We start from the raw sequence: 20,087 nt of genomic DNA on the forward strand, positions 1-20,087 counted from the left end.
TGGAACCTCTATGTTCTGTAACATTAATAGAAAGAATTAAATCAAAATTAATGACCTTGTCAATTGAAACTTCTAAAGCTATAGAGGAAGAATTAACGCAAAGAACTCCTTAAATCTGTAATTAGGTTTTTAAATCAGAACATCCTGAGCACCAGAGGTATTGAAAGTTTGCAGTCTATTACTTTTAGTATTGGCTGAGTATGCTGCATAAATGTGAAAACTAGGGTATTTTTAAATTCATACATTGAATTGTATATAACACATAAGCCAAACCCATCTGAAAGCTACTGAAAATTATTAGCACAGTTTAGAAGACGTTTGTGATGGAGTATAAATCAAATAACAAATACAACTTTTAACACAAACCTAAACATTTCCCCAAAGTCTCCAAAAGACTGAGGGCTAAAATAAGAATAGCGGTATATTTACATCCATAAATACTTAATGCATGACTCATCCTGTGTAATAGAACCAAATACTTGAAGAATGTTCAACATTTAGAAGAATCAAGTTCTGCTCTGCTTTCTTCTCAAGGACTGTGGTTGGAACAGTGTCCACATTTCTACTTTTGGTGTTAAATGTCTTCATATTACAAGTCCGTCTGTACAGGCACTTCCAATGAACAAAAAATCTAAAAAGTAGAACTGACATTTCAAAGGAGACACCTTTGGGTAAAGGTAAGACTCCTAGAAATTATGAACAGTGGCATTTCTTTCTATGAAAACATTACTGTTTAAATTAAAGAATAATATGTTTGATGCTCAATTACTGAATTCAAAGAAATATTCTTCACTGTCTGTTTGCATTACCAGACTTACTGAAGTGAAAAAAAAAGATCTTTCCTTCCATTTATATATTTCTTTCTTTTTTTAATCCATCTGCAGGATCTACCTTCATTTGCAACACTCATATAATTCCAGTGAAAAATCAAGAGGGAGTAGCAATGATGTTTATTATTAATTTTGAGTACGTAACAGATGAAGAAAATGTGGCATCTCCTGAGAAGTACAAGCCAATGTTACCATCTAAACTTGTAAATCGTAAGTTACTTGATGAAATTTTTTTGCTTACCTCTACTTTTATCTGACAAAATAATCAACATAAGCAAAAAGGTTAGCTAAGGATGCAATCCCATTTGTTGATTCAATAATCAAATCATAAGAAGCTAAATGTGGGAAACCTACTGCAAGATGTTGGCAAAATAATCTATCAGATCTTTGGTAGTACTAACAGCATAGATCTTGTGAATAGTACTAGGACATATAAATTCATAAAAACTAAAATCTTTCACAGAAGTGCATTACCCTTGGCAAAATCAATCACAAATGGAAAACTGAAAAAAGTATTGTGATACAGATGAAATATTTCATCTTTGCCTATTCAAAATTGAATATTTTTATTTTATAAAAAATAATCTGTGGCGTAGTTGGTGAAATGAGATTATATTGGACTAGAAAATATAAAAATCAGTTAAAACATAATTAAATATCCTGATTTTATCAAATTTAAGAATTTAGATTGACTTGAAGGATCGCGGGGCGGGGGGCACAGAATGGTGGAATGGTGGGTGTGCAGGAAATGCTTTTGCTGTCATTCCACTCTGGAGCATAAGTGTTGTCGATATTAGAAAACTCAACACAAATGTCCACTTCTTGTACAACTACATTGTTTAGCTTTCTGTCTCATTATCTGCTGAACATGTGCTCTTTTGCTGACCTTCACTGTGTGCAGCAACAGCACAAGATCCTTCTGCTTTGTATCGCCACGCACGTAATCTACTCTTAGAGCAAGATTTGCCAGAACACATCCCATTTGTAAAAGCTCTTAGTAAAGCACAGCATGCTCTAACAGTGAGCATTAACACTTGGAAAATACCTTTTCACAGTGAGATAGTCTTTAACTTTAGTACAATAAAGGAACAAAAGTATTCCAATTGGTAAATCAACACTTCAGTTTTCCCTAGTTAGAAATAAAGACTGATGCTGTGCTCACTGTGAGAAGCAAGGAGAGAACTCTCTTGATGCAAACACTACACAGTGCCTGAAATGTCCATAGAACCTGCAATGACAGTGTGTATAAGAATGTGGCAAAAAAAAAAATTCCATTACTGGAAACTTGCAGATTGCAAATTATTATTCATGAAATATCATGTTTTTAACACAGCCTTTGTAAATAGCCTTAACAGTACATATTTAAAATTGTATCCTTTTCATACGCTGTTTTGCATTGGGTTTGGGGTTTTTTATAACCAATAAAGCGGTTTTTTGTTGGGATTTTTTTCAGATACCAAGAAAGCATTTTTTTTTTCCTGCTAATGATACACTTAAAATGCCATTAAGGGGTATCAGGAAAAATAGAAAAACTGTATTAGGAAAAATTTATAATAAGTACATCAGGTAAACAATACCCCTATTCTGGTTTTATTTTAGTATACTATGGTTTTGTGAGTTTGAAACATCTTACTTCCTCCATTTAAAAAGCAATTTTATAACATAGATAAAATTGTTCAGCTGGTCCATGCTTACTGTGGTTTTATGGACAAAATAAGAGGAAAAATACCAATTGGAGGGAAAAAACACTTTCATGTTTTGAAAAAGAACATTTTGTTCTGATATCTGTGACACATCACTGTACACTTTCAAGTGTTATCACTTGCTGCATTTTAAAGTGAAAAGAAACTAAAGAGGAAATCTGCAAAAAATACTTTGTCAAAACATCCTTCTCTTGTTTTATGGTATGTATTCCTGACATACAGAGGGGATTTCCTTACTGAGAGTTCTTGAAAAATTAATAGATGGGCCTCCAAGCTCAGTACATAACTGATCTCTCTCAGAGAGAGATCAAGGTGCAAAAGAAGGCAAAGGAAGGTGACTTGAACCATTTTCCTGCTAGTGGGTACAGCCAGATGCCAGAAACTGGCAGAAACTAGAGCAGGCACATGGCTGCTCCATCTTCTACTGAGCTGCTTATGGTTTCAGAGCAGACTGTTAACGTGGGCCGGATGGGATGGATGGTGATACAAAATATGCTACCTAGCCAAAAATTCCTCTTGGCAAGAAAGAGGCCAAGCTATGCAAAACATCCAGAAATAACTGCAAGATATTGTGTACAGTTGAATGGTGGTTTTAAACTACAACAGACAAAAGCTTTGAAATATAGAAAAGGCAGAAAGAGATCAATAAGCTAGAAAAGAAGTCAAAAAAGGTGGATTGTTTACCCTTAAAAACATCTTTTTTTGAAAGTCATGCTCCCAGCATAAGAAAGGTACATAGCAGATTCTCCAGGAGATAGTTTTTCATCATCATGCTCTATCTAGAACAGGTAAACCAGGTGATCTCTTTTCACTGGATTACACACAAAAAGGGCAGTAATAGGTACTGTTATAGGAAAAAGAAGAAAAAAATGTAACAAAATTCCTTTGAATACAGCAACCAATTTAGAGAATATAGAAAGTTCAATACATCTCTGACAAACAACCAGGAAAAGCAGCAGCTAATGACAAAAGGCAATAGATTTCAGATTACATTAACATCTACTGCCCAGAAGCACACAGATCATGAAAGATTTCTTTCCAGAGCTCCTTAGATTGAGTTTTCTCATGTTAGAATGCCTTTTCTACATGAGAGCAAAAAAAAAAAATGACTGAGTCAGGTTGCAGGAGAGAAGTAAAAGCTGTTAAGAAGCAAATAGATTGCAAGTATTTTCCTGGCCCTAGAAAACAAGATAACTTTTCATACTCTCATCCTTCCTCTAATGGATTTATCAAGAGTTGATCAAATTTATTGAGTATTTTATTCCTTTTTTCTAAAAGCTTTTATTCTACAGGCTGGAGCCAACAGTTTGGAGCACTACCACTTACCATAGGGCTCCTTATGACAGAAATTGCCATGGAGATGAGCTCAGTTGGTTACAGCAGAGTGCTAATAACATCGAGGTAGTGGATGGTTGTTTATCCCTGTATGGGTCATTCAGTTAAGAGATAGACTCAATGATCCTTCCATTTCAGAATATTCTGTGATTCTGTAAAATCTAATGCAATGGAACAAAAAAGCATTTCATGCAGTGAAGAAAAGAGCGATTTCAATCTGTTAACAAGCTGAAGGCCCTCTGAACAAATCAAGACCTATGGAAGTCAAGTAACATTTTTTAGGTTTAGCTCAGTGACTGAATCTAGCTTTCGATAGTCAAAAATTTAAAAATTTATCATCTGAATATTGACAGATATTTTCAACAGTATTTGTAAGCTCTCTAGTACAAGGATCCTGTCTTTTGTTATGTGCCAGGGTGATGGCTAACACAGGTTCTGATTCAGCACTGGGCTTGGCAGATGGTGATAATAATAGATTATTAAAAAGAAAAGGTATGTTTCAGGAGTTTGATGAGCACATTTGAGTATAAATAGAATTCTTTCTAATCTGGTGCTCAAGACTTCCTATCTTATATGCAGTAAATGTCTGACTAATCAGCAATGTGAAAAGTGAAGGTAATGGCTTAACAATTGCAGCATAGAAGTCCTTTCAGTTGATCCTTTTCTTCCCCTGTTTTTTTCTGGCAAGAATTTATCACCAGTTCTCACTAGCAGCTGAAACAATTTTTGTATATCCAAATAGTGAAATTTTGGAAGATCCTAGCATGCACTAATCCTGTAAATAAATCACAGCCAATTGATTTTTTTCTGTTCCATTGTTTTTGTAGTTTTGCTGCTATTCTATTTTCCAATGTATGCCAGTTCTCTAGTAAAAGTAAAGAAGCCTTTGCTCATATATAACTTTTCTCTCTTGAGGAAAAAAGTGTATACCCCAAAACTTTTGTCATATCTTTTCTTTTAAACTTCTAATCAAACTTATTTAATACTACCTGTGTTCCATCTTTGTATTCAGAGCCATGCAGAAATTTCTTCTGTACACACTTATCCCACAGCTGGGTAACATTCTCTTCTCCAGTGAGAATATATTTGTACAATGTGCACTTAAAGCAAGACTTAGAGAAACTGATTTTTGCTACAGATGCCCATTCATCATTCAACCTTTCTAAGCTTTGTCTCATTTCCATATATGACAGTTCTACTCATACTTCAATTGTTTTCTAATAAGTTTGTTTGGCTTTCATGTTGACTTTTCTTAGATTATGTAAATGTTTTACAATTCCAGAAATTAACGTCTATATCCAAAGATAAAAACACTTAATAACTTTATGCCACCTCATTTTACATGTGAAATACTTGAAGACATAAATACTTGCTTTGTAAATGAAATATTTCTGGAGTGTATTGAAGTGTTAAGACTGATAGTTTTGAGCAACATAAGCCCTAAAAAGGATTTTACTCATCTCTGACAGTTCTTATGGACTGTTCTCTCTTACACCTTCTACGAACCCAACATTTGCTTGATTGTCACGATAATGGTAAAAACTTATTCCCAAAAATGTAGTTTATAAATTTTCATGAATCTAACCATTTGCAAAGCTGTATAAATTTTTGAATTCTCACTGAAATAATGCATAAATAAATTATATTTAGCAAGATACTCATGGTAAAAGAGAACTCCTTTTTGTAAGACTCACTGTAAAAAAAGAACAAAGCTTTGCATAGATTTTCTACAATGAACTAAATTAAGAAGAAATGTAATTTTATACCACTGAAGAAAACAAAATTCTTTGAACACTAGCAAAATATTTAGCTGTTTGTAACTGTTGTTAACCAAAATAACATGAATTCCCATTCAGTGCGTTGTACAAACTTCATTAAAATTCATATTGTAAAGTGTTAAGTTATAACTTCTGCATGTAAATGGATCTTTTATATCAATGGTTGAGGAAAGGGACCCTTATTGTACAGTTTTATTACCAAAACTCTCAGAAATTCCACTATGATATGTTCATCCACTCCATTATTTTATGAGGAGTTTTTACAGCAATTTACATAAATAGTGGCATAAATTACTACTTGGTCATGGCACCTGAATCTATTTCTCAAAGATGTGAAATACTCATTTTCAGTAAAACTAGTGACTACAAGATATCAATATCAACCATGACATAGATTAAACTCAGAAAAACAGCCAATTCAAACTGACAGTAACCCATAGATTTGAGCATTCTGACTTCAATATGAAGAATGTGGCTACAATTTTTCTACTCAAAAGAGACTATTTGTGGGATTGCAGTGAGAAAAACCTTTCAGAAATTAATTCTGAGTTGTCTTCATTTTCTGCCCCACTTAGATCATTCTACCTTTTTACTGACCTATAATGTTTTTCTAACATTTAATCCAGATCTGTTTAGATTACAACTTCTATTAATCAATTGGCTATAATAGCTAGTCAGATGAGGTAACTTTATAACAAGTTTTACTCCCTTAATCTCAAAACAGTTTGAGTAGCTATAAGTACTAAACCTATAAGCTAAATAGTGATTCCCAAACACCATGTTAATTACCTCATGGGAGAAAGCCCAGAAAGCTATTTGATTGAACATATAATTGCATTCTGCCAAAGGGGAATATTTCAGGATTGCCTTATCATTTTATAATTTCAAAATCTGTAAGCCTAATAAAGACACCCTGGAATAATTTATTGGGTTTCTTTCTGTGAAGGAAAATAGAGGATCTGTTATGCATCCAATAAATGGATAATAGCCTTCTTTGGATAAGGTTCAAATAAAATGAGAAGGCTAATAATATTCTTAAAACAGCCGAAACTATAATCAGAAAACCTTTGAAGCAACTTCTTCAAGGTGCTTACTCTTCAACAAATTTTCCTCTTTCCTGGCCCTAGCAATGGAGTTACATCTGAGAAGCAGAGAACACTCCATACACTGATGTTGTAAACAAACACAGCTGCAATTTAAATCAGACCTTTCATTCCAGTCAAAGAGCTAGCACTAAAACACAGTATTTGCTTTCATCTGTGCAAAGAACTTTGCTATATAAGTATAGAAATTTAGTGAAAGGCAAGCATATATATTTTAGTACTAGAAATATTAGGACTGCAATGTTGTCATGAAATACTGCATACTGTTTGATGCATGCAATTTTGCCTCATAGAATATGGCACATGTAAGCAAGAGTAACCCCCTGACTTTGCCCAAAATGTAATGAGAAATTTGTTCAGGATCTTATATTTAGCTGCACCACTGAAAGCAAATTCTTCTTCAGTAAGGGCTAGTCAAGAAATATTGTGTCCAGGAGGACAAAGGTTTCTATCTAGCCAACCAGCAGCATAGCTCTGAAAACCCCAGTGTTAATTATGTGTATTTGTCCCCAAGGTAAATGACAGTAAATATTAGGCAAACTGAAACAGTGATGAACTCTTAGCAAAAGAATATGGCCAAACACCAATCACCAATAAAAGACAGAAGAGCCTCTGCTATTACCACCTTCAGTGCTCCACAAACAGCTAACTGTCTAAATTAACAGAACAGCTACTGAGATAAATAATTTTTCTTGGCCTTCTTCTACAGACAAATGCGAGTAGGGCAGCTCTACTTCTGTTTCCTCATGATGGCTGCTGGTGGGGCTCAGCTTAGAAAGGAAGCCTTCCTAGATTCCATGAACTGAAATTAGCTGTTTAGATTACAGCCTCACCCAGCTACGATCACAGAGCTATTTTTGCTATATCCTGTACAAATATTCAGTAAAAAAAAAAAAAAAAAAAAAAAAAAAAGCTATCTTTGTTAAAGAGATTGAAATATGAAAAAGAGGGAGTGACACAGCTTTCAGTAGCTTTCAGTGGAGGCAATTCATGCATACCACACAGGTCTTCCAGTGATACATTTTTTATTACATTTTAACAGGTCTCCTATCTATCTGTTCCTTTCAGGACATTTAAAAGAGGGGCGTTAGGTGAGGTAGCTTGAAGACTAGGATAATGATTTTCTGAAGTCATCATCCCATATTATAATACATACCCTCAGGAAAGCATAAAATGTAGTGAGTTTTACTTCATTCTCTGATGGAAGAAAGAGACACGTCTCCATTACTCATTATAAGAATTAACACAGAACGTGGCTAATCTCTGCACTTGCTAAATTGAATTATGGATTTTGACCTTGAAGAGGAAAAAATCAAAACTATCAGAGTATCTCAAGCTTAGACAAAAATGACTGTACTAGAAAACAGAAAGCATTTCCAATGGATTTGAGACACTTTTAGATGGATGTTGTTTACTAGAAATATAGGGGCTTTAGTTATCATCTACAACATGAAAATGCTTGCTTTAGATAAGCAAACAAAATAGATCTATAGATAAAAATGAGGGAGTTTACCTTCACTATGTCTTACTTCTCAAGCACAGAATCCTACCAGTATTACTTGATTGTTTTAAGCACCTAGGCAAGTTGGGCATTTCAAAGATCTGATAGCAGCTGGCAAGGACACATAGTCTGAAGAGCTCTTGCCATGAAAACATGAAGTGAAGCCTATCGGGAATATGAAACTAAGCTCATATTGTAAACAGGTGTCAGTGAATAAATTCTATTCTTCTGATGGAAATTATGAATTTTTCAACCTTTTAGTAAGTTTCATCCAAATAAAATTGCCATTGTCTAGCAAAAAATGTATCACTAATTAGAAGTTCCATTTCATGAGAAATAACCTACTTCAGTTTGCTGTCTGGAACTGTAGCCAACTTTAAAACTTGGTAATTGGAATCACCTATTGATCTATGCAAAAAAACTTAGTAATTATTAAATATTTCATCATTGAACAGTTCTTAAATTTTCCAAATGAAAAGTCAATGTACTTCCAGAACAATTCTTCTGCATATTAAATATATTGTTTTTGAATTTAAGCTACCTGAATTTGCTTCTAAAACATTTGTTATCCTGCCTTCTTTTCTTAATAGCCTGTTTATTTTTTGGGTCTGTTTCAAGCAAAAGCTTTTTGTGAATTTAGTATAATTGTATTTCAGATGGTAACAAACTTTCAAGTGGCTCTTCTTCAGGTAAATCTATCTTCTAAAATTCTATCTGCAAAAGTCCTTTTATTGCTTTGTTCTGGCTATATTATTTCAAGATCTCATTACATTTTATATATTTCTGGAAGACTGCAAGTCATAACATGGCTCTTTCTCTCACTTTCTGAATATTTATTTCTGCAAAACTGTAGATATAACAGGCAAAATATTAAATTTAGTATAATTATATGACATATAAAACCCAAATTTAATGATACTTCTCATCTTATTATTACTGAAACTTGCAATATGCAGAACATAAAAAAACTTCAATCAATATATGAGACAAAACACATTGCAGAAATTGATAGTAGCATATGAATTCAGTGTTAAAACATAGAAAACCTGTCTCAGAGAATAGCAATATTTTTTTATCATATGAAGCCTAGCAGCCAAGGGCTGATGAAGGGCTGAGAACTTCTTGAGAGCTTGATTTAATAGATAGAATAAATTCTCTTTTCCAGCTGCCAAAAGTCATACCAACACAGCGAAGTATTGTGCTACGTCAGAAATAATTTAGGTATAATATTTTCTGCGATGCTTGCCATTTTATTTCGTTGCAGTAACTTACTTTTTTTTTTCTTTCATACTTCTAATCATATTTAAGAAACAAAAATACAAGAAGTAAAATCTCTTTCTGAGAGGACAAAAATTTCTTTTTTCATATGGCTTTTTAATAAAAGCGCTTCAATTCCTGTAATTGGAATGAATAAGATGTAGTAAAATGACATTTCTATCAACACGCGGAAGAAAAACAAGTAAATGCACCAGTTTATATTAACATTGAAGGACATAAACATTATATCTTTTGAGGGAGACCCTGTTTACATTGTTCTGAATAGATTCTCTGGTCAACCACACACAGCAGAGCCCTACAAGCAATCAGAGATTTCATTCCTTTCCTTTCATATTCTGACTGAGTCCTATGTGCAGATATCAAAGTTAAATTTTTCTCACTTACAACATAACATAAATAAGATTGCTGGTTTCTTATACTGATAGAAGATATATGCCACCTTAAATTTTACAGAAAACTAAAAGAAGTGCCAAAATTAAAGGACACCATAACAGAGGATATAAAAACAAGTGTATTCAGTGTCTGAGAATTATGAGCTCTAGCTTCTAATGTTAATAATTGCATATGTCTTGTTTTTTCCTCCTGAAAATAAATTGAGATTATTTAATGTGCAGAGCAAGAAAATTATCCACTTAAGTATGCTTCAGTATATTTTGGGAAAAAGAACTGAAAAAAACTTAATTGTCTTTCTGTAATTCTTTGTCCCAAGGCCTGCTGTGCCCAGACAGAAAAAAAGGCATCATCACATGCTGCAGTGTTTGCATAGGGTACATTCAAGTATTTGCTGCTATTTTAGACTGTCAGCATTTAGGGATTCCATTTCTCAAAAGCAATTGTTTCCTTTAGTCTGTTGCATGAGTTGCTAGATGATATTTGCAAGCTTTTAAGCAGCAATTCAATAACTGTGTCTGTATTTCTGATAACCTAAATTCTGGAATTCTGTGACAGTAGACATTCAATTATGAGAAAACATTTCAGCAAAGGTCTGAATTGTGCTGCTTTTGTGAAAACAATTTTGCTTATCCATTGGGGAAGTTTCAGAACAAAGGTATTATGGAATTAGCCCATGATCTGAAGGAAAGTCTGTCATAATTGATCTATCTTACCTGCCCTTGCCAAGGAAATCTTATTACAATAGGTTGGTCATTGTGGATATGTATGTTCTATTCTTTAATCATATATACTGTAAAAGTAACATATGTTTCATATTATAGCCAGACCAGTCATTCACCATTGTCAAACTATCCAAGACCTGATTTTCTTCAACACCCTACCAGAGTCAACAGGTTGTACAGGAGCATAAGCTGTTCACTTTAGTTCAGCTCTCAGTCTAGGAGAAGTGGTACATTGCACCTGGAAACTGCTCTGACAGTTTCTGCACCTCACTTAGACAACCTTCTGCAAACTGTGCACTTGAGCTCTTTTGATTTGATTTTGGAAACTATATCTAGAGAAGGGTGAGACAAATAGAGTAAATCTAGTTGCCATCTTGGGAGCCTGAGACCAGCTAGTATTTCCCCCTTTGCTTTCACATTCTGGGGTTTGGATAACTGCTTTGCATCAGCATGAAAATACTACAATACTACTAGTGGTGCTGTAAAAACTGGCTGAGCAATTCTTTCAGGAGCCATCACAACTTTTCAGCTGACATATCTTAGGATTATGCTTCTGCAGCACTTGGGATAGGATTGCAGGAATACCACTGATTTGGTCTAAATAGACTTTGAGAAATAAGGCAGCATCTACCACTACCCAGAGACCACTAAAGGAATTGTAGAGAAGGTAAAACTCTCTCAGTTGCAGGCATTTCTCTGATTTAGTCACTGTGTCTTATATGTAAATATACATTTCATCATTAGAAATTTGGGGAATGCCTTCACTGTATCAAGGCCACATTCAGGCCAAATATAATTTCCCTTCCTTTTTTTAAAATGTTTGCACAGAACAGATACAAGAATCACTAGCCGTGCAAGTGTATTGGGTTACAAAAGAAATCCTTGTTCAGATACTTTTCCTGGAATACCCCATTTTGTATTGATGAGGCAGGGAATTTTCAACCATGATTGTAGCTGTTGATAGGTCTTTTGGGAGCTAATTTTCATTCTGCTTTTTTTTTCCTGACAGAAAATTCCATATGATTGTATTCAGTGTTTAAGCATAGAAATTCTCTATTAATGTTAGCACTTCTTATTGCAATACATATGGGAAAACAAAGATATTAATTTTCTTGTCAAGATAGGATTTTTCCCTGCATTTTTTCCCCAAAACTATTAATATAAATATTTTCTTTCTGTGAATTCTACATCTTCTCTTTTGATCTCCCAAAATATGAGATAATTGAAAAAAGGCTTCCAGAACATAAGAAAAGTCAATTTGAGTTTGAGATTTCAGAGACAATTCTATCTGCAAACAGTTAAAAGAGTCCTAAATCATCTACAGTGATATTTTTGACTGAGCTCTACTATTTAGAAACTTTTACAGCTGAGATGGCACAGAGAATAAAAGCAACCAACAGATTAACTCATTTGCAAGTTACTTATTCAGTAAAGCAAGGTTTGGAAGGAGGAGGTGGAATGTAAGTCTGGAATTGTGACTCAGACTCAACTGCTTTCCTCAATTGCTCTTAAGAAGACACAATCATACAAATCTCTGACTCAGCATTAAGAATAATTTGGCAATCTATTCTTTAATAAAACATAAGGATTTTAATGTAACATTATCTCTGGTTCATAACAAATACTGATTGCATCTGAAACATGTTTCAGTATTGTAAGCCAAGGTGAATCTGCTCTGACATCATACTTACACAAAGCAGGGGTTGTCCATTCCCAAACAAAAGTTTTCACCCCATACACAGGATGCCAGAAAAGCTTTCACTGCCACTTTCAGTCTATACTGAGACAAAAAGCCAGAGGCCTGAATGAATTTTGTTTCATGACAAATTGTGTTATTACACTTCCTAGCTCAGCTCAGCTCAGTAAACTACACAAATTCTGAATGGCCCCCCTGATAACTTTAGCTGCAGGAGAGAGATGAATGTCCAATACACCATGTAGCTCATTATCTGTTCACTGAAGAATAGCAGTACTCCTTCTCTAAAGAATACTCAAATTAAAAAGCAGAAAATAGAGTTTGAAACTATTTGTTACAGTGTACAGAAGAAAGCAAAAAGCTGTTCATCTAAGTTGTCTATTTCATGCCCAAAAATCTTATCAAGAAGCAAAATTCTCACTGAGTATTCTTTCCAGCTGAACTGCAGTTAGACAGCTAAATCAGTAATGCAGTATAACATGGTCATATTAACGTGGTGAAGCAGAAAAGACCATCTGCAGCACCATGAATATGACTAAAATAGAGTGCCAACAAGAAGCCTTGAACAGTGTCTAATGCCAGAAATCCTCATGAATGGTGGTTTTAAGAATTTCAGTGTAATTGATAAAAAAGAGAATTATAGTATTAATTTCACTTTGGATGCAATAAGCTTTCAAAATTTATTTTAAATCTGCTTTACAGCACAATTCTATGTGCATTTAAAAGTAATATATTTTTTTACATTCTCTTCACTAATTTCAACCATGAACAGTTGTAATATTCAAGCATACTTAATAAGTTAGAAGAAATATACACACTCCCAAAGTGTACTCTGCTGAATATCACTGTGTTGACTGAAAATTGGCACCTTTAACTGCTGTTTTAAAGATGCATGACTCTGGTTTATGTAACAGAGATTTCTATCTATTTTACTTTCGTGCATATATGCCTAGAGTGATAAATTCAATACCAAATAATTGGAATTCAACAAACCTTTTCAAAAATTTTCAAGGACAAAAAGTAATATCATTACATGGATTTTTATTTTCAAGTAGGGAAAAAATGGAAATAAATCACCAGATTTCTAAACACTTGGATGCTATCAATAGTCTTTCAGGTTATTTATTTTATAATAGATTTTCTATTACTTGGATAAAAAAAACAGATGCTAACAATGAGGTGAGAATATTTGCATATGTCAAAAAATAATCAGACTATTACATGATATTGCAAGGCTTATGCAAGGATGATGACTCGCCAATTGATCAAACAGCAAAAGGAATTTTTGCAGACACAATATTAGAGACCAAATTATCGATTACCAATCAACAATAAAATTTCTCAGCTGTCGTAAAAATATTTTAAATTAACACAGTTAGAAAAATAATTCCAAAATTCAGTGAAATATTGGTAATTATAAGGAAGCCAACTGAGGTCTAAACAAAAAGCCATTATGTCTCTGCATTGACTCCTAAGGCTGAGAGTAGCTCAGACCGCTGACAAAAAGGATTACATTAGAAATAAAAAGTAACTGAGAAAAGTGTGAGACATGTTCAGAGATACACAATACAGTTACACAAGCATTCTTCAGCTTGCAGAAGAGGTATACAAAGAGGAATTCAGCAGATGAATGAAAAGCTGTAAACATATAGAGACTATATTGAGACTATAAAAATGGAGGAATTATTAGGTATTTCTTATTGGCACTAGAACCTCCCCAAGGCAACAAGTGTATAGCAAGTAGGGGGAAGTATTTTTTTACAAACATACATTAAATTATGGAATTCTTTCCTATAGAATGCTTTGCAGATCAAACTACAACCATTTTTAGAAAGTACTGAGACAAATTCATAGAAGAAATGTACACCAAACATTCAGTTTGTGGTTTGAACAAATAATTTCTAGCTCAGGAAGTTTCTGAAATTCAGACATCTATAAACTGAGTATATTCACTGAGAGAAATAACACAGTGTAGTGATTCTTAATCTCCTTTTTCACATATCCAGTACTGGAAAGAATCAAAATCCAACATTGTGCTAGATGGATCTTTGGTGTCATCTAGTACAGCAGCTTTAGCTCTTAGACAGGTTTTCCAGAGCAAGGTACTCTCAACTTCATTCATTTATAATTCAAAATAAAATTCATATTCAATACTAAATATATATAACATCCATTTAAAAACATTAAATTATTAAGCTGGGTCATCTATTGTTGTCCAATTACTGTCTGCCATAGGAATAAAAGAAACATTTAAAAACATGAAGGGTTCCAAAACATGTCAGTATGGAATGCTAGACTTCAGTGGTAAATATTAATAAATGTTAGGTAGCTAGGAATGCTGACAATTTAAACTGACTGGAAAAAAAATCTTATTCCAAACAGAACTTCTTATCCCAACAAGAGAGAATATGAAGATACTTCAAAATGTTCTTCAAGAAAACATTTCATTATTGATTCAGTGTTCAAAGCACTTATGTAGCAAACGATGAGATACAAGCAGTTATTAAATAAGTCAGACTGTTTATACAATGACAGCTGATCATTTCTATTATTTAAATTCTTATATTTTGTTAAACATTCTTTAGCATTGCTTTTTCTAAACTGTTTAATATGTTTTATGTACATCTGAAGTCACTGTGCTTCCATCTGTGAGTTATATTGCACAAATCCTTACAGTATTTGTTATTTAAGTTTGGTTTTTAGAAGGGTATTCTGTAAATTTTGCAATTCTTCCTCTATAGTTTCTTTCCATGCACCATATTATACTCTTCCTCTCAGCTACTGATATTTCTTACCACAAGGTTACCACAAGGTGTTAGTTTTCCACACACTCAGGATAGTCTTCCCTGCCTTTCAACAGACCAAGCCCAACTCTGTCCATCTCATGCAAATATAAACAATAATTGCATTGTGCTGAGGTTCAACTGAGGCTTGAGAGCTGTGTTGCTCTTTTTTCTTTGCTTTGCTTCTTTACTTCTCATTTTAAGCTCATTAAAGTTTTTTCATCTAATCATTAGAGGTAAGATTGGAGAGGATTGCAGCAAAACTTATATACAGCTTATTCCTCTATCCCAAGAAATTAGCACTGGTATCTTCCTGTTCAATCTGTAGCCAATAAATGCATATATCAGCAGTACATTTATAACCACATGGAGTTCCACTAATAATAGCATCCACAAATATCTATTTCAGACTAACAACTACCAAGCAAAGTAGTTAGACATGCTCTGGAGGTCTTTTATAGGTAACACAGATTTTTAATTTAGAAAGGACCATCTGAACCTCATAGCTTTTAAAATAGGATGTAGAATTAACTCTACTATTCCCATTCTAAGCTCAAAAACTTAGGCCTGGCTGAATAATGAAATATTTTAACACCTCAGCTACAACAAACTTGGACTCGATTATATCTGGATATTTACACATTCCATTACCAAACATTTTAATTTATTAGGAATAAATAAATTGTAAGTGGGGGGGAAAAAGCTGATTTTAACGACCAGACACTAATGTGTATTATTTCCTTCTGTTTCTGTGCATTTACATGTAGGCAGACTTTTTGGCTTCCGGCTACCTGGATTGAGACTTCTAACATACAGGAAGCAGTCCTTACCCCAGGAAGACCCCGATGCAGTCATAATCGATTCATCTAAGCACAGCGATGACTCAGTGGCAATGAAGCACTTTAAATCACCTACAAAAGAAAGCTGTAGTCCTTCAGAAGTGGATGATACAAAAGCACTGATTCAACACAGTAGATGTTCACCTTTGGTTAATATATCTGGACCTCTTGACCACTCATCGCCTAAGCAGCAGTGGGACAGACTTTACCCTGACATGATACAGACAAGCAATCCACTAACCCATTCCAGATCAAAGGAAAGTATTTGTAGTATACGGAGAGCCTCTTCAGTACATGACATAGAAGGCTTTAATGTCCATCCCAAGAACATTTTTAGGGACCGTCATGCAAGTGAAGGTATGGTAGAAAGTCAATCACTATTCTTTGATGTACTAAGAAAAATATTTTTTTCAATATTGCATAGTGATAATCATCATTTTGTAAATAAATCTAAATATAGTCAATTAAATATAATGACTCAAAGATGCATGGAAAATATTAAGGACCAAAATATGCCAGGCTTATGTGCACTAAATGTTGTTTTTCATTTCCAAGTAGACTAATGGAATAATGGTATTGACCTTCTCTATAGGGTTATAGCAAATATTGGAGACAACATTCCTTAAGCTAATATTGATGTCTGGAAGTGGGGAGAGGATCAGGTGATCAAATTATAATTGCATGTACCATATTCTCCTATACTTACATAGATTGTCTTTGACTGTAGAAAATCCTACTTCAGAGACTGATAAGTTTATTTCTCTTAAATTTGCAATGTGCAGATTGTACATTCACTGATCCAACACTGAGACATGCTTTTCTCTCATGGTCAAAAAAATACCTTCAGCAATTCCATTGGCATGCTCTGTAGATGAATAGTGAAATACATAGTGAAATGGTGAAATGCTTAGGGTAAACTTCGTTTCAGTGTGATTTTTTTGTCCTTGTGCTAGTATATTCATGCAACCAGCAAAAGTTACAAAGTCTTTTCCTCTCTCTTCATTTTCATAGTCTCTCCTAAATCCATGGAGAATAGTCCATGATTTCTTCTTGAGGACAGGGATTTTAGGAAACTTGGGAAAGAGCGTAGCAAACAGAGGTTTGAAAGCCCTGTGAATTGAGAAGTCCCTTTGAAAGTGGCTTTCAAAGAAAAGTGCCACAATACAATGTTTTCACAGCTACAGATGACAAGGAAAGTATGGTAATATTTAAAGATTAAAAAAAAGCCATGGAATAATGTGTATAGTTTCTAAAATTAGGAAGAAAAATAATTTTCATTTTCAATGATGGCTTGTTTATCTCTTATTTGCTGACCACAAGTGTAAAATCCCATCGAGTTCTTCCACTTTTTGGAAAGTTCACCTCAAGAACCCTTTGCTTCTACACATTTACTAAACTACAAAGTCTGAACGTTCCTCTGACACCCAGTTTAACTTGCACAATAGCAAAACTAATCATTCCTTCCATTCATTCTTTCTGTAATAAATATAATACCTAAGTTCTTTTATTTTCATTTCTGTTTCTTTTGTACCATGGGGTTTTTTTTTCAGTTCCAATGAACCTGAAAATTCAATTAAATCCATCCTAAACCGTACCATTTTGTATAGTTCATGGTCACATTAGGCCAGGATTTCAAAATCAAGATGCAGAAATCTCCAAGGCTGAACTTTGGTATGTCCTTTGGACCTATTGAATAAGTTTTATCTTGGTTTAAACTTCCCTGTGCATTTAAACTCATCTTCCAAACAAAACATATTTAAAAATATCCGGTTTGCAATTGCTATTTTCAGAAAATTTTTCATTATAGTACTTCCTAAATGGTTATTCTTCACCCAGTTATATATCTATGAAAATGAGTAAAAATTAGTTTGGATACTAAGTGTCTTTGATTACAGTGGTAGAAAGCTGATGCATAAATCCCCATATAATTTAATACTTGCTGAATGGAGGAGCAAAAATTTCTATCTCGATTTTACGGAGAAACTTTTTTCAAATGTTAAGTCCTAAGTAAAATAAATTTTGCTATGAGAAATCAATACTCCAATTGAATTCCTAAGGCCTCTCACAGGATATGATCCTTTACAATGTAAGCAGACAAAACACTCTCACTCTGTTTTCACTCAGCATAAACTACAGAGTAGTAGAGAGCCAGGCCCTAAGTTTATGTCATATATAGTCATTCTAGAAAAACTCAGCGGAACAGAGGATGGCTCTCAGAAAGGCACTAGAATTAGTAACCATCCTTGATGCCATCTGCTTACAATCATCTTAGAATTGGGCTCCTTATGCTGAAAAGATGTTTAAATTTATCCAGCAAGTCCAAATTGCCTAATTCATCAGTGAGCCATAAGACCCTATTATTTCTATAAAATTATCCATGCAAGTTAGGCAACCCAGATTTCAGCTTAAATCGTGTTCTCTGGGCTTGCAGATGCTGAACAGGGAGAATGCAAAGCACTAAGCACAACAAGTAAAAGTAAACTACAGTGCCAAAGAGCTAAACTCTTACCAAAGGAAACATAGGGTTAATATATTTTCCCATCCCATTTTTATTTTGATTTATCCCAAATCATTCAAAAACTAATATTCTATCTGAAAATGCAAGTCAGGATTCAATTTTTTCCTACCCTTGCCAGTTCAAATAATATTAATTGAATCAGTAAGGCAGAATTCTGAAAGAAGAAAATAACATTACTTAGCTTAATATTAACTACAGTAATTTACCTGCAGTCAAATTTTAATATAATGCAATTGAGAATAGAAATTACTTCATGTGTTAAATTAATTTATGCAGCCTTGTTGCCTAACACTTTAAAATTATAGTCGCTGTGCCCATTATATGCCAAAAGATATTACAGTAAAAACGACAGCCTAGGATTCTAAATTCCATTGTAGTGGATCAAAATCCATTCTAAATTTGTCTATATGACATCGAAAGCAACAGGGCAGGAACACTCACCACCCAAAATGCAGCCAAGCCAGCCTCATCTGAAACACCGGCAATCCAGATTTTGCAAGCCGGTACAAGTTCACAGGGGCTCTGCAGAAATTGTATTGTCTTCCAAAAGTGGACTCAGCAAGATGGCTGCAGCCTTCTGAAACAGCAGCAGGCTTTTGAGCCTGATCTCCAGTACTGCTACAGATGCCTGGCACAGGAAGGCATTGGGCTGAAGGAGCTAAACACCCTCCCAGAGCTGGGTCCAGAGCCCAGCTCGATGTGCCGTGCTCGCAGTGCTCAGGAAGCCGAGGAGAAGCCAGCGAGGCAGCGGGAGAGGCAAGGCCCGGCCCCGCCGCCATGCCCCTCTGCAGGCCACGGCCTCTGTCCAGAGCAGGGCTGACCGCTCGCCACGGGCACAGGGCTGCTGTGGGATAGACCACAAACGCCTCAGGTCAGCCCAGCAAAACAAGGTGAATGTCTGTGTGAGCCCAAAGCACATTTGAGAGCTGGTACCCTGGTCACAGCACGTGTTCGGGAGGACGGCCCCGTTCCCTGCCAGACCCACCTCGCACCCCTCAGAGCCGCAGCCAGGCACGGCACGGCACGAGTGGTGCCTCGTGGATCACGTTATTATCACATGAACCAGCATGGCCCTACCTCTACACCTGTGTGGCTTCTTTAAAATCGTGATAACAACAGCAGTAATAACATTCTCCCTGAAAAGGTTTAATCTTACAAGAGGATTCAGGGCCACGTGTGCCTGTGAGGACAGAAAGCGTTGCCACCGTTTCCTCGTGGAAAGGCACCTAAGAGCTGAAGAAAAGTTAAGGTATATGTTTCTCCAGCACTCACTCAGAAGGGCATTGCTTAGTTTTCTGCCATGTTAAAAACATTTCCTCACATGAGTCCAGGCTGGCGTGGGGCCCTGGGGGTCTGTGCTGGGTGTCCTGTGAAGCTCCACACGCCATGCAGCCACCTTGCACTTCTGCCTCAGCTTCTCTTAATTATGTGGGGACTAATTACTTCTTGGAACTTTTGTCCTCCAACCCACTGCCAGACTTGTGGAGAAAGAATTTCATGTTTCTGTTAAGGCAAGTTAGCTAAAGCCAGTCCTACTGCCTGATGATCTACCCCAAACACTTATACACAGTACCTCAGTTGTCAGAGTGACTTCACCTTCACTTAAAG

General features: G+C 35.0%; 1 protein-coding gene across 1 annotated transcript in view; it reads left to right on the forward strand.

Moving 5' to 3' along the window:
- Positions 1 to 20,087, forward strand: part of KCNH7 (potassium voltage-gated channel subfamily H member 7) — a 206,677-nt gene that overhangs the window by 120,740 nt on the left and 65,850 nt on the right. Inside the window, exons 3-4 of the mRNA XM_062498275.1 lie at positions 885 to 1,044; positions 15,894 to 16,318. Of these exons, the coding sequence (XP_062354259.1) occupies positions 885 to 1,044; positions 15,894 to 16,318 (585 nt within the window). The remainder of the gene's footprint in view (positions 1 to 884; positions 1,045 to 15,893; positions 16,319 to 20,087) is intronic.

The sequence above is a fragment of the Cinclus cinclus genome, chromosome 9 (genome assembly GCF_963662255.1).
Source record: "Cinclus cinclus chromosome 9, bCinCin1.1, whole genome shotgun sequence".
Taxonomy (NCBI): Eukaryota; Metazoa; Chordata; class Aves; order Passeriformes; family Cinclidae; genus Cinclus; species Cinclus cinclus.